General features: G+C 44.4%; 1 protein-coding gene across 1 annotated transcript in view; it reads left to right on the top strand.

The window, feature by feature from the left end:
• The window catches only part of LYSMD3 (LysM domain containing 3), a 12,074-nt gene extending 3,837 nt beyond the window's left edge, over positions 1-8,237 (top strand). Inside the window, exons 2-3 of the mRNA XM_018559235.1 lie at positions 5,623-5,906; positions 7,405-8,237. Of these exons, the coding sequence (XP_018414737.1) occupies positions 5,637-5,906; positions 7,405-7,941 (807 nt within the window). The 5' untranslated portion in view covers positions 5,623-5,636 and the 3' untranslated portion in view covers positions 7,942-8,237. The remainder of the gene's footprint in view (positions 1-5,622; positions 5,907-7,404) is intronic.
• The last annotated feature ends 6,667 nt before the right edge of the window (positions 8,238-14,904 follow it).

Below are 14,904 nucleotides of genomic sequence, written 5' to 3'. Positions count from 1 at the left end.
ATTTTAAATGTTTTTAAAAATATTATTATTTTTTTTTATTCAATATTAGGCCAAAATATATATGTGTGTGTGTAATAAATAATATATATATATATATACACACACACACACTAGGGATGCACCGATATATCGGCCGCCAAAAAACACATCTGCCGAAAATGGCACTTTTGGCTAAAAGCCGAAAGTGCCATTTTCCTGCCGATACATCGGTGCATCCCTGCTTTCTTTCCTCCCCGCTGGGCTCTGCTCTGTGTCCCAGCGGGGGGGGAGAGAAACTGTCACAGGGGGCCGAGCGCTGCGGGAGTAGAGCACTGTGAGCGGCGGTGTCTCTCCTCCCACACCGCTCAGCCTCCTATCACAGTCCGGCAGAGCGGTGTGTGGGCGGAGTCAGGCCGCGCTGTCATAGGAGGCTGAGCTCTCCTCCCTACACCGCTCGCTCAGCCTCCTGTGACAGCTGTCAGGATGGAGAGCGGGTACAAGCAGTCGGTGATCAGTGATCACTGAGTGTTTGTAGATAATTGAGGACATGATATGTGTACTATATCCTCAATTATGAATGAATGGGAAGTGATCTACATCACCTCCTGTTCATTCATCATTGTAGTTATAGTAAACACACTCTGTCCTCATGTTATCAATGAACAGGAACACTTAGTATAGAGGATTCCTGTTCATTGATAACGGGGGATACAGAAAAAGAGATTGAGGACTCTGCGTCCTCAATCTCTTTTTCTATTTTAAAAGGGAAATATCGGGGGTTTAGACCCCGAATATTTCCCTGAAGCCCCTAAAAGCAAAGTTAAAAATAAATAATTATAAAAAAATTAAAATGTTTATAATAAAAACAAAATATTTTAAAAAATTGAAAAAAATAAAAAGATTTTTGGTTTCGGCCTGACAATTTTTTTGTATTTTGGTTTTTACATTTCTATTTCGGTGCACCTCCAATATATACGCACATACACACACCGAGCAACCATAGCATTATGACCACCTGCCCAATAATGAGTTGGTCCCTCTTTTGTTGCCCTCTGACCCGACGTGGCATGGACTCCACAAGACCTCTGAAAGTATGCTTTGGTATCTGACACCAAGTCATCAGTAGCAGATCCTTTAACCTTTTCCTTGCCAAGTCCTCCGAAACGTTTTTAACCTCAGCAGGCCACACCATTTTTGGCATTTCTCACCAACTTTTTATTTTTATTTTCAACTGCAGCTTTTAGAGTTTGTAAAAGACCCCCAAACCATATATTTTCTGAATGCACAGGCCCGTTAGAATAAAAAGATGATGCTATTAATTTTGTAGGTCCTGTGATAATTGCGCATATGTTTGTCAAATTAATGTTAAACCGATAAAAGCACACTAAAATCAGTATCGGTGCACAAAATAAAATACTTTTGCGACTAAATCTAAAAGATAAAACTGTATTGAGTTAATAAATAACAAATATTTGTAAATTTTAAATTGAAAAGGTAAAAAAATCAAGAAACGCAAAACTGTAAATAAGCAACTTATGTTAAAAATCGTTTGTGCGCTGTGTTAGTGCGTGTTGTGATAAAATGATACAGGCGTAAATTTAATCGCAACACAGCGTTGCACAACACACGGCAATGCGTCATAATGCTTTGTGACATGCTGCCACACAGTTAATTTTTTTTTATAAATTCTTTACGGTGACGGTGTTAAAGCGTTGAAAAAAATAAGGGGAGGGTGTTCCCCCTGCTCAGCTAGTCAGTGACCCGTAAGTATCTCAAGAGGGGGACATATAAGTGTCCAAGTGCTTATAAGCGCATCTGTGGATCCGAGGGAGGTGTGGGGAGGGACTTCTATCCCTAAGTGAAACGACATCCTGTCAATAGCATGCATAAGAGATGTCGTTTTTAAAACTTTAGTGTGCACAACAAAACAAACCTGAACAAAAGAAGAAAAAACACAGTGTTAGGCAAGTGAATGTGAGTAGGTTGTGTGGGTAAAGGGTTAAGTGATGGAAAAGGAAAGAAAAAAAAAAAGGGGGATACGGCATAAATGGGCCAGTAGTTACTAGGTCACTAAAGAGAGAGAGATGGTAGTAGGGCATATACCTAAAAAGGGTGGGGAAACAGGAAAGGCAGGGAGGAGATGGGATAAGGTTTCCCCATCAGGAGCAGGTCAACATTCTCCTATCTGAGGGTAAGGTAGTCAGGGGAACACAGTTAAATTGATGCTATTTTAAAAAGAAAAAAAATCAAGCACTGCGATATGTTCTAATAATGCAGCGCATGTACATGGTGTACACCACAATATGGTGCACCTGTAGGTTATCTGTGTGTGGTGGGGAGAGGGGGCTGTGTGTTTATTTTTTTTATTATTTATTCATTTAATTATTTGTTTTACTGTTGGGGGCTTCGGGGAAATAAAAGGGGTCTAAACCGACCCCTGACATTTCCCTTTTGAAATAGAAATTGAGGACACAGAGCCTGCAGCCTCTGTTCTGAATGAATGGAAAGCACTCAGTACAGAGGCTTCCCATTCATTCACAAACTGGGAATAGTAAATATTTACTATCAACTAGTTATGGATGGGTAGAAGCCTCTGTAATGAGCTTCTTCTCCCAATTCAGAAACTCAAGAATGAACAGGAAGTGATGTAAAACACTTCCTGTTCACAACTGGGGACACAGTACTATGTGTCCCCAGTTGTTTACGAACACTGTGTCCCCAGTTGTATGTGTCCCCAGTTGTTTGCAAACACTGGAGTGATCAGCGATCACTCCAGTGTTTGTGCTGCACACAGAGGATCGGTGAATATCACACATATTTACCGATCCTCCGCTCAGCCACGCAGAGAGCCACTGTCATCCTGAAACTGACAGCATGACACTGCTCTGCTCTCTTCTCTCCACTTACCACCGGCTCCTCTCTTCTCCCACTTGGCCATCCTGACAAGCGGCTCCTTCCTCCGCCCCTCTGCCAGCTTCAGCTCCTCGGATTCCTGCTGCCTCAGCCCATACAGATGGGGGAGAGCAGCGGGATCCGAAGAGAAATAGATCCCAGCCTGGAGCGGCTCCAGGTGGGTAGTAGAGGCTGCAGATTGCGGCAGCCGTCAGCAGCGTTGTCGGCGCGGGGGGGTGCCCAGAATTTTTTTAAATAGCTGTCATCAGTGACTTTTCAGCTGCTGATGAGAGCTATTCATTTACAGGGGACCGCCAGGGGAACCCGTCTGGTGTAAGTTCATGGGCGCTAAATCGACCATGAGCTTATAGCAGAAAATTAAAAGCCACTGACGTATGACATACTGACTTGGCCAGCTGCAATCTGTTGTGTTCTGCCCTATGCCATACAAAAGGGTTAAGTCCTGTAAGTTGTGAGATGGGGCCTCCATAGATCAGACTTGTCTTTCCAGCACATCTCACAGATTCTCAACGCATAGAACTCAATGTTGTGTTCCTTTCTGAACCATTTTTGCATGTGGCAGTACACATTATCCTGGTGAAAGAGGCCACTGCCATCAGGTAATATAATTTCCATGAAGGGGTGTACTTGGTCAGCAACAATGTTTAGGAAGGTGGTACATATCAAAATAACATCCACATCAATGGCAGGACCCAAGGTCTCCCAGCGGGAACATTTCCCAGAGCATTACTTTCTACACCAGCCCTTCTTCCCATAGTGCATCCTGGTGCCATCTATTCCCAAAGCAAGCGATGCACACGGCCCCGGCCATCCACATGATGTAAAAGAAAATGTGATTCATCAGACCAGGCCACCTTCTGTCATTGGTCTGTGGTCCACTTCTGATGCTCACATTGCAGGTGCTTTTGGCGGTGGACATGGCTCAGCATGGGCATTCTGACCAGTCTGCGGCTATGCAGCCCATTAACCAACAAACTGCGAAGCATTGTGTGTTCAGACAGCTTTCTATCAGAACCAGCATTTGCTTTTACAGCAATTTGAGCTACAGTAGCTCTTCTATTAAATCAGACTACACAAGCCAGCCTGCGCTCCCCACGTGCATCAAAGAGCCTTGGCTGTCCATGACCCTGTCACCGGTTTTCCTTCCTTGGACCACTTTTATTAGATCCTGACCACTGCAGACTGGGAACATCCCACCAGAGCTGTGGTTTTGGAGTTGCTCTGACCCAATTGTCTAGCCATCACAATTTGGTCCTTCTCAAAGTCCCTCAAATCCTTATGCTTGCCTGTTTTTTCTTCAACTTCAGGTACAAAATGTTCACTTGCTGCCTAATATATGCCACCCACTTCCAGGCCATTGTAACCAGATAATCAATGCTATTCACTTCACCTCTCAGTGTTCATAATGTTATGGCTGATCAGTGTGTATAAAAATTGTATACAATCAAGGAAACACAACAACCATAGTGTCAATTAGATTTTGTTATATTGGCAATACAAAAGCCATCTTTGTAGGCGAACAGACCAAAATGTTACTTAAAATCTATCACTTGGTACCCTTATAAAATCCAATTATTTTCCTTGTAACCAATCTATACAAATCGGCGGATGTGGTACCCATTTAAGCCACTGCATCTTGGTGCTGCTGATCTTCAGCCACTTCCTGTGTACTATACATACTTGCTTCAGTGTCAATTGTTCATCATTGTTCTGGACTGACTTTCTGAATATGCCTGTTCAATGTGTGACGGCACGGCCACTTGTAGTGTCCATCAGGGGCACAATTGAAGACTGGTGATCCCATAACAGGAAGCGCCTGAACAAGGACCTTCATGGCAGGATCATCCAGGTATTATTTTAGTGAAAGCTGCAGATTTAAGAGATTGAAAATGACATTAAAGCCCAGCTCCAAACACAGCAATCTTCCCAGCTCCCACTGAACTTCCATACCCGCCTTTAGATGTAAGTTTTGCAGGTCTCATAGACTTTAGCGCTGCAGTTGCATCTCAGTCGCTCTCTCCTCCTGGCCAATCACAAAGCAAATGGCCTCAGGCTCCATTAATTCTGTAGAAATGACATATTTTATTTCAGAGCAAAATATTTTGAAGTGGTCTATATTCTTTAAAAGAGAACTATGGGGTTAGGGCTTTTCCCCATAGTTCTCCTTAGGGTAACGGGAGGACACAAACTAGCGTCCTCCCGTCACCCTAAGCTCAGTATACCACGAGCTACAGCTCGCAGTATACTGAGACGCCGCAGCTGAAGTGGATCCCGACAATTATGTCTGGATCCGCCCAGCTGCGTGCGCCCCCTCCCCCGTCCGTTCCGCCAGTCAGCGCTGGCAGATCGGAGCGGGGAGGGGGGAATCCAGTCCCTCCCCTGTCACGGCAGAGTGCCGTGACAGGATCGAGAAGTGAGCTAACGCCGGTATGTGTTCGCTCACTTCCCGATCTGCTGAGCCGACCTGTGACAGTCTCATTGTCACAGGTCGGCTAGAACTCTGAGGTGAGTGAAAAGCACTCACCTCATAGTTCTCCTTTAAGGCAAAGTATACTGTGCAATAACTCCTATGTGCAAAATCCTGATTAACTGTTATGCTTTAACCTTTTAAAAGGTGATATTTGGCAGTTTTGTTATGGGTACCACTTCTCCATTTATGAGCAAATAAGTTTATCTTGTGTGTACAGTTTCTGTGGTGTGTATTCACTCTGTAAATTTATATCTCTCCAGCAGTTACTGTCATAATGAGTGGCAAGCACCCTTCCCGCAGTTACCTGAAACCAGCAGCTGTGTCCTCCACAACACTAGGTCATAGCTATCACTTTGCACCTATGGGCAATTCAGAGAATGACTTATCAGAGGAGGATGCCGAGGAGTATGAACTGCGGCCACGAGGGAGGGAGAAGACTAGAAGGAGCACATCCAAAGAGCGCCTCGATGACATCATTTTTATCAGCAAAGACATTGGAGAAGGGGACACCTTAAATTCGATAGCCCTCCAACATTGCTGTACTGTAAGCACTTCCTTATTTCTACATTTCATTTTAAAGTATTACAAAAACTGTTGTGTTCTGATGATCATGTGCATAAAGAATAGATGTACATGTGCTACACAGCCTGTTCTCCAAAAATCCCCGGCCTGGGTTCTGCTTCTTCCACACATGTGCACCACAGTCTCCATTGATTCCTATGAACTGGCAATCTACTGTTGGAAGAAAAACTGAGTGGCCTTTCTGTGTAAAAGAAGGTTGTGCTGTCTGCGCATGAAAGAAGCAGAGCCAAGCTAGGAGGTGTTTGGAGAAGAAGCTATGTGGCTCTTGGAAGGCCTCACAGCAAAGAGCTCAGAGGAGTGGGGACGGATGGCCTGTGCTTACCAGTGATAGCTTTGACATGAAGGAGGAGTTGCTTTAACCAATATGTCTGTGAAGATTCTCATTCATTCAGATCATGGTATATCTGTAAACAATAGATCAAGACAGCTGAACTTGCTGTATTTTTCTTGAAGATGTTTCACTGGCCAAGCGCTGTGCAAACTGTCAAACTGTTGACACTATATAAATCCTGAATAATAATAATAATCCGACTAGCTTTCTCAGTCCAAAATTACTAAAATTCTCTGGGAATAAATGTGGTGAATGTTGCGCCATCAACATAATCTGTTAATCATAACCAGCATAGGGTCAGGGACCTCATGGAGGTAAGGTGTTGATTGCATTTGCCGAATTATATGTGGCAGACAATGGATGTCTCACACCCCCCCTCTTTTCAAACGTCTCCATTTTTACATGGGGGAGGCGAGACATCTATTGTCTGCCACATACAATTCTGTTTTAACACCTCTCTGGGCGAGTTAATAACACATGCTAGCTCCAATAATGCAAGAGGCATGTGTATTCTGACTGTGCACCAGCATGAAACAACTCCTGTACTTTGTCTTTGTGCAGAAACTTCCTGTAATAAAGACCAGTCACTGCTGTGCTCTCTCCTTGTGCAGGGTGACTGGTCTTGTATCTGTCTCCATGTCATTTGTTTTGCAGAGTGCCTGTAGTGGGTCGATCTCATTGGTCCCACCCACAGTTCGGCTCTATGCAAAGACTGCATATAGCATGGTGAAGATGCACTCCAAGGTGGATTTATATGCTTTATTGCTGTTAAAGAATGTATTGAGATTAAATTATTTGTGTCCAGCGTTTAGCTTTGAGGTTTCGGGAATCCTAGAGACCTGTGGTAGGCAGTCTTGGCATTCCAGCTTTTGTGGAACTACCAGTCCCATGAGGCATTGCATTATAGGAATTGTAGTTCCACCACTGCGGGAATACAGAGGTTGCCTACCCCTGCCATAGACCTTTTCACCTGCCAAAACCTTTTTCTGCGGTCACATTGGGGTTGGTGCTTAGCGGAATTCTAATTGAAAAATGTTTCCCTCCAGGTGATTTGTAGGAAGAAAAATGACAAATGTTCTCATTTCTCATACATGTATTAACTTCTACAGTATATTCTCTATCTCTACAGGTTGCAGATCTGAAACGAGCCAACAACCTCATTAATGAACAGGACTTTTTCGCATTGAGGACAATAAAAATTCCTGTGAAGCGTTTCAGTTTACTGACCGACACATCGTTTTCCCCAAAGGGAAAGCAATCCAGGACTCTGCCTGGCCAGCCATCAGAAGACCAGCAGGACAGCTTCTTATTCCAGGCAATACCTTTAGAGACCGCCAACAGTTTTCTACAAGAAGTTGACCGAGATATCAAGCAGATTGTAAAGTCCACAGACGCGACAAAAGAGAACCTGCATGAAGTGGTTTCTGCTTTAAGCCCCGATCCCCATTTTGAACCTGATTTCATAGTGGCCAAACCGAAAGACCCCTATTATGGAGCCGACTGGGGTTTAGGCTGGTGGACAGCTGTTGTCATCATGGTGATTGTTGGAGTAGTCACGCCAGTGTTTTATTTTCTCTATTATGAGGTTCTCGACAAGCAGCCTCATTTAAACGCATCCCATGCAGCCATTCATTTAAAGGAAAACTCTTCTCCTGGGAATAGTTAACAGGTGCAGCCTTCCTGTGGACTCGATATTGTGCTCCTATCTGCACCAAGAGAAGCAGAGATGGGAGACGTAGCCGAGCAGCAAACAATGCACTGAACTTTGGTAATGCAAGATAGAGATTGTATTTTATGAAGATGCTGCTTTAGTATTACAATGCAACTGGTTCCTCTGTGAACATAAATCTATTTTTGTACATGCTTGCAGATATTTAAATCCTTTACGCACAGAATAACCACTTATTTTTATATTTATTGTCCTGATAACATTTTAGAGCTATGAAAGCAAACCCATTATTCTCCATATCCCAGACAGCTAACCTTTTAAATGTAGACTAGACCACTTTTGGTTGATGCAACTCTTTCGCTGCCACCGCCGCAAGGCTTACAACGCCAGCAGCAGAGATCTGTCAATGGACTCCTGGTTGCTGTTGTAGCCTTGAGGTTGTTTACATGCCTGCTGTTGGCTTTTCACTTGAAGTGATTTACAGCCACCCGATCACTTCTACAGCCTGCAACACACTCTGGGTCTCGCCACACACGCCAAAGTGTGAGCAATAATTCTAGGGCCATCATTCAAGCATAGCTTATGGACAATTTTGGGTGTCATAGTTTGTTGTTGCTTCATGGTCGCGTGCAATTTTAGGGCTTGACATGTTTGGTATCTGTCTACTCAAAACAACCTAATTTCTTATATTTTATTAAAAATAGGATAATATATTGTGTTTGTGTGCTGTAAAATTAAAGTGACACTAAACTCGGGAATTATCACTCAGTTGTAGACCCTCATATCATATTTGAATTCATGCTGACACCGTCCTTCCTTCTGGAGGGGGGCTACTTTTATTTTCCATGATCCCTGTGTGTGTTGTAAAGTAGCCACCGCTCCAAGCTCGCTCCTGTGATTAGTAAACTAAACGTGAGACTGTAGTCTATCACAGGAGTGAGCTTGGAGGGATGGCTACTTTACAACACACACAGGGATCATGGGGAACAAAAGTAGCCATTCTCCAGAAGGAAGGACAGTGTCAGCACCAATTCAGAGATGATTTGAGGATCTACAGCCGAGTGATACAAATATCTATTATTTAAAATGTATCTTGAGGTACTTGAATGTGTTTAGTGTCACTTTAGTGTATTTTTTACTGAAAATTAGGGTTTGATAAACCATTGCATTAATAGCAAGTGACAAAAGTTTTGCAACTGCGACCATTTTATTCTCCTGGATCTCTGCTTTCAAAAAATATAAACCTGGGGGCAATCCTCAGGCCTAAAATGTGCATTTTAACGTGCAAAAAAGGGGAAAAACTGCTCTGGAAAGGGTTAACTGACTTTTTAGCCTAGTGCTTCAGGGTAGCGTAGTAAAACCTTCAGCACATTTTATAGTGCTGTGTGGATCATGACTATAAGGTGTTGAGGCTGTGCATTGCATTGTGGGAACAGCTAAGAGCTGTCCTTAGTGCTGACTTCTTCCAAAAGTCTAAATACTTAGGTGCAGTGTAGCAACAGACTGGAAAGCTACTTGGGTTGCTTTCCACTTGGCATAGTCTAGTCTACATTTCCAATGCTCAACTCAATTCATAAAACTTCTGACAGTATATTTATTTGTATTACAGCCTCCAATTGTATCGTCTTGCCTCCACTTTACTATTACAGCAGATGTGCCGAGTGTCTACATATGAGTCCACTTAGGCCCAGTGCCCCTAGTAATCAGCACTCAGAAACAGACCTAGTCTGAAGCTTCTTTCTCTTCCTCTGCAATGCAAGTCTGTGTGAGGACTGTGTCCTGAGGGGTGTTGCTATTACCTAGCTCTGCCAGCATAGAATACCAGAGTAGTATTATGTATATATGTTACGGAGTGGGAAGTATTTTAAGGCATTGAGAGGGTACAAAACTATAAAGGGATATAGAGCTGTGGAACCCAGTTACAAGAGTTACATTTAGGGTTAGTTAGGATGGGTTAGTTAGGACATTAGTTGTCTGACAGCTTTTACAACAAATATTTTAAGTGGAACTACAGCAGCTCTTACAGCCAAGGAAGGGGCCATCATAGACTGGATTGCAGTTGCCACAGTGCTGCACATTGGATCAGCTATGACACCAGCCATTTGAGGGCTTGAAAGTTTGTGAGCTGAAATAAGCGCACTGGCAATCTTAACAGTTGGCATGCATAACTGTTTTGAGAGGCATTAAATTGGTGGGCACAGCTCCTCTTGAAAGGAAAGCTTAATAGGCAAACTGAAGCATAGCGACAACCCTTTCTTCATGGCGATCCCATGTTTCTAACAGCCAAACACATGTGGAAAAATATTAATGAGGGTATCATAGCTGATTAGTCTGAATCAAGGGCTTTGATCCCATGACGAAATGGGAGTTTTGCATATTCAGTTCTATATAAAGTTACCCATAGACATTTGATTTGAACGCCTGTCAGGATCATGTGGAAGGAGGTCTCCTCAGGTGTCAGGTACTGGACATAAGTGTCTCTCCTTGATTTAATTGATTTTATATAATTATATGTGGTGATTTCAGTGGCCTAATTTTAAGTGGTGACATGATCACTCAGCTCTCGATCTATAGAGCCAGCACATGACAGCTGCAGTGTCCCATGCCAGCTCGAAGTACATGGAAGTGTATACCTTTCTGCTCCTTTAAAGCTTTAGGGCCCATTCACACCAGGTGCCTAGGGCTGCATGGGGTGGTCTTGCCCAGGACAGTCACAACACAACAAAAGGCAAATTGTCTTACGTCCCGTTTGTTCAGTTCACAAAGTTGAAAAATAAACCGCACATCGGCACTGTGTACTCCACAGCGCCCCCCAGTGGCCACATTACAACACAGCTTTGGGTGTGAATGAGCCCTCAGTGCTCACCTACAATGACAATTTTATTGCACATGAGCGATGTCGACTATTTCCTCCCTTGAAATTGGTGTGTTACAGAGGGAGCAGTTGTCAGTACGGCGTATCTCAGGTGCACAAACAATAAACAATCTTATGTAGTGGAGCCCTGTAAGGTTGTTGCAGTGTAATCGCAGAGCAGCATTTGGAAATACGAAAACACACAAATGCATTTTTTGTGTTTTATGTTTTTGATTTCTATAAACCAATGAATGTATGTGAATAGCTTAGGAAAGGCATCCTATACTATACAGTTCAGTGCAATGCATCTCAATAAAATGCTCATTTTGAAAAAGCTCATATACTATAAAGTAGACGGGAGGCTGGCAATCTAACCCTCTCCCCCTCTCCACTTTTCTTAAAGCAATCCCACTGGGATTCACAATCTTCCTAAATAGTAATGCCCAGTGCTATACCCCCCACCCCAGAGAGCCACATAAGCCAGGAACTGTGCTGTGGATGGGGGAAGGGGTGTGTGTGGGATATGCTTCCTCACCTAGAAGTCCAGGCTTGTGTTATGGTGTGTGGTTGGGATTGAAGAGCTTCACATGTGAATGCAAGAGGATTTGGAGTTTAGTAAAGCCGTTTCAGGCATCCCGGGGTGTCGGTGGTTAGCTTGTACTGTTACTGGACAGTTTAAAGCAGAACCTCCCAGGTTATAGAAAAATGAGTCCTTGCATTAGAGCTACCCCCACAAGGGTTAAGTGCTTGTTTTTCTCTAAGGGCGCAAATAAAGAAGTAATACTCACTGGATCCTCTGTCCTGCCTGGCTGCTAGACTAGCCTGTTCTCACCCCAGGAGAACACTTGCATTAGATGTGAAGACACTGAGGGACATACCATCCCAAAAGAGGGTTCTTTTGGGATGGTACGTATTATCCCAAAAGAACCCTCTTCAAAGGATCCACCTCTGCCCACTGAACACCCACCTGTCACCCCAACCAGACATCACGAGGAGATCATCACCTGTGTACCTATCCATCTCATCACACGTGAGAGCCCATTTCTCATTTCCACCCGCCTTCACCTGATTCACTGTTTTCCCTGGTCTATTCACCTCCACAAAGTCTGCACCAGTTATTTGTGCTCCTTCCCTCCCTTTCTTTCTGTTTATTTTGTACTGTTTGGCAGCGCCATCCGCGGTCACTGCGAGCACCCCCTCTTATTTAATTTGGGGCTTCCCGGTAAGCAGTGCGGCAATGTATTTCTACATTTGCTCTAGCAACACTGACACGAATCCTGCATTGCATTATTTTTATAGCGGCGGGACTTTATCTATGGCTTTGAATGGTGTAACAGAATGCATTTCAATGTTTTTATTGAGAGACTGTTCAGTCGTGGAGAGGTGTACATTTTTCTGACAGGCTTTTTGCTGTACTTGTACTGCCACCAAGTGTTCCTCTATTCTATTGCAATTTCTATAACCTCATTGCTAGAGTGAACTTTTCAGCTTCAGGTAAAAGGCAAATTATTGTAGAACTTAGGCCTGGTTCACACCTGAATGTTTTGTAGCACGTTCAACGCTCGACGAACGCTCTACAAAACGCTCAAACATCTAAATCCCATTGTATTCAATGGGTCTGGTTCACACCTTGCCGTATTTCCGCCCGTCCGAACGCGATACAAAACGGCCTACGCCCAAAGAAGTACATGTACTTCTTTGGGGCGTTTTGGTCTCGCGTTTCCATTGGGATACAGCCAAGTAGCCCACGGAAACGCGCGTCTGTCTCGCTGGTTTTTTTACCGCGAATCGCGCGACAAACGCGCATATTCAATACGCCTAGGTGTGAACCCAGCCATGGGAACCAGTAAGTGTAATCCGGGAGCCATTGAGCTCTCAAAGGTTTGACTGGCTTAGGTGGGAAGGATTGAAAAATGAAGGGGGATGAAGGCGGGTCCGTTTTAAATTTAGAAAGAGCAGCCTTAAGGCTTGATGCACTCCTAGGCGACATCGTTTTCACATGCTTTTTTTTTTACGCACATGCAATAAGTTGTGCCTTTTTATGAGCAGATTGTGACACATTGATGTAAATGGCAAAAATGTGTGTAAAAACGCGCAAGACCAATTGCAATGCGCATTTGCAAACTTTGCCTATTGACTCTATGGGGACAAAACAAGCTGTAATCTGCCAAAAAGAAGCTTGTACTTTTTCCAGTGACAGGTGTTTTGCTTATTGTGACAAAATGCTCAGGTGTGAACAGAGGCCATAGGAATAGTTGGGATTTTTGGGGGGAAGCTTTTTGTCGTGTCGCTGCGACAATAAGTGTTTGCACTCACACCTAAAAGAAACTTGACCCAGGTCTAGGCAATTGAACTGTGCATGTTGCACAGATTCTGATTTTGTTTTTTTAATCTTTTTATTGAGTTTTGCAGATTAGACATAACAGTCTGGGCTCCAACATAGCACCCAGATAATACACTACAAGTGTAAACAGTGCAGCATAACATATGCTGGTTATAGCTTACAGTATACAATACAGTACTTAACATTGCTCCGACCATGAACCCTCCCCACCCCCTCAACATATACAGGATTTTTAGAGGAATGAGATCCGTTCCGCTGTCCACCCGCACCCTGTTAAGAAGATCCAGTGTATGGATATCCCAGACTTCCTCCTAACCGGTGTACAGCATGGTATACATCAATCACAAGTAGCCCAGAAACGGTATATAACAGTACCCCACAACTCTCGTCCCCCATTCAGTTTTTGTACACTTAGCTCATCAGTCTGTTCTGGGAGGTCAGAATCCACAGGCGAGGCTCCCCCAATAGGACCCAATAACTCAGAGCCGATTCCCATGAGTGTTTACCTAATTTGTTAGTGTAATGCCGGTCTCCATCTATACTGCCCAGGTTTTGTCAAACTTTCGAGGACACCCTCTGCTAGCATAAGTAGCTTTATGAAGTGGTAATGATGCGTTAACCAGTGATTTCCAAGCCCCCAGACCAGGTGGCTCTGGTTTCCTCCAATGGAGAATGTGGAGCTTCCTGGCATAGAACAGCATGTATGTTAGCAGTGTGCGGGATGTGCGGGACAAGATCATCAACGAGGCCCAGCACGCAGATTTGAATATTTGTATCAATGGGAGTTTGCAATAGTCTCGAGGCCACCTCAATGACCCCACTCCAATAGTTCTCAATTCTAGGACAGGACCATAGCACATGAATGAGGGTCTGCCGGTTCACAGGAGCATCTCCAGCATCTAGAAGATTCTGAGGAACGCATAGCCGCAAGTCTGGCCGGTGTGTAATATGCACGATGGACAACTTTGTATTGGATCAATCTATCCCTTGCAGAAATCAGGGTGGTCATAGGTGTACCCCTGAGCTCCTCAACGTCCCCTGGCTCCAATCCCGGGCAGTCATTCATCCAGGCCCCTCTACACCTCTCTAGGGACCCTCCCCCTCTATGCGAAAGCAATTTATATATGGTAGACAGGGGTTTGACCAGCTCCTCCGTGCGAAGCAGGGACTCCATCCCAGGGAGGGAAAGTGATAGGCGGCCCCCAGGGAACTGGGAAGAGAAGGCATGGCGCAATTGAAAATAGCAGAAGAAGTGACTTTTTGGCAATGCGTATGCTGACTTAAGATCCTCAAAGGAACTGAGGCCCCCATCCCGAACTATATCATTCAATGTGAGTATCTTCCTGGAGGTCCAGGCCACCGGGTCTAAGATGGTTGCAAAGTGATTAAGTGAAGGGTTTCTCCACAACGGGGTATGAGGAGAAAAAGTCGGGCGAGACCCCAGCGCCCCTACCTGAGTCGCATTCCAGGCCCTCATGACAGATCTCATAGATGGTAAGGAGAGTGTCGGCCCCGATACACCAAATGTCTCAACACTTCATATGACCCCACCAAGGCAGCCTCCAGGGTGACCACAGGGTCGGGGTCCCCCACCGCAAGCCACCTATGAGCAAACATCAGCTGACCCGCCAAAAAGTACCAGTAAAAATTGGGAACTGCCAATCCTCCCTCCCCCCCATGGCAGTTGGAGAACTGACAGTTTAATCTTGCGCGCCTTCCCGTTCCACAGAAACTCAGAGATCAGGGCGTCTATGGTTCTAAA

This window comes from Nanorana parkeri, unplaced genomic scaffold, assembly GCF_000935625.1.
Source record: "Nanorana parkeri isolate BGI_ZX_2015 unplaced genomic scaffold, ASM93562v1 scaffold384, whole genome shotgun sequence".
Taxonomy (NCBI): Eukaryota; Metazoa; Chordata; class Amphibia; order Anura; family Dicroglossidae; genus Nanorana; species Nanorana parkeri.
The sequence above is the reverse complement of the archived record's forward strand: the minus strand, read 5'-3'. Positions and strand labels throughout refer to the sequence as shown.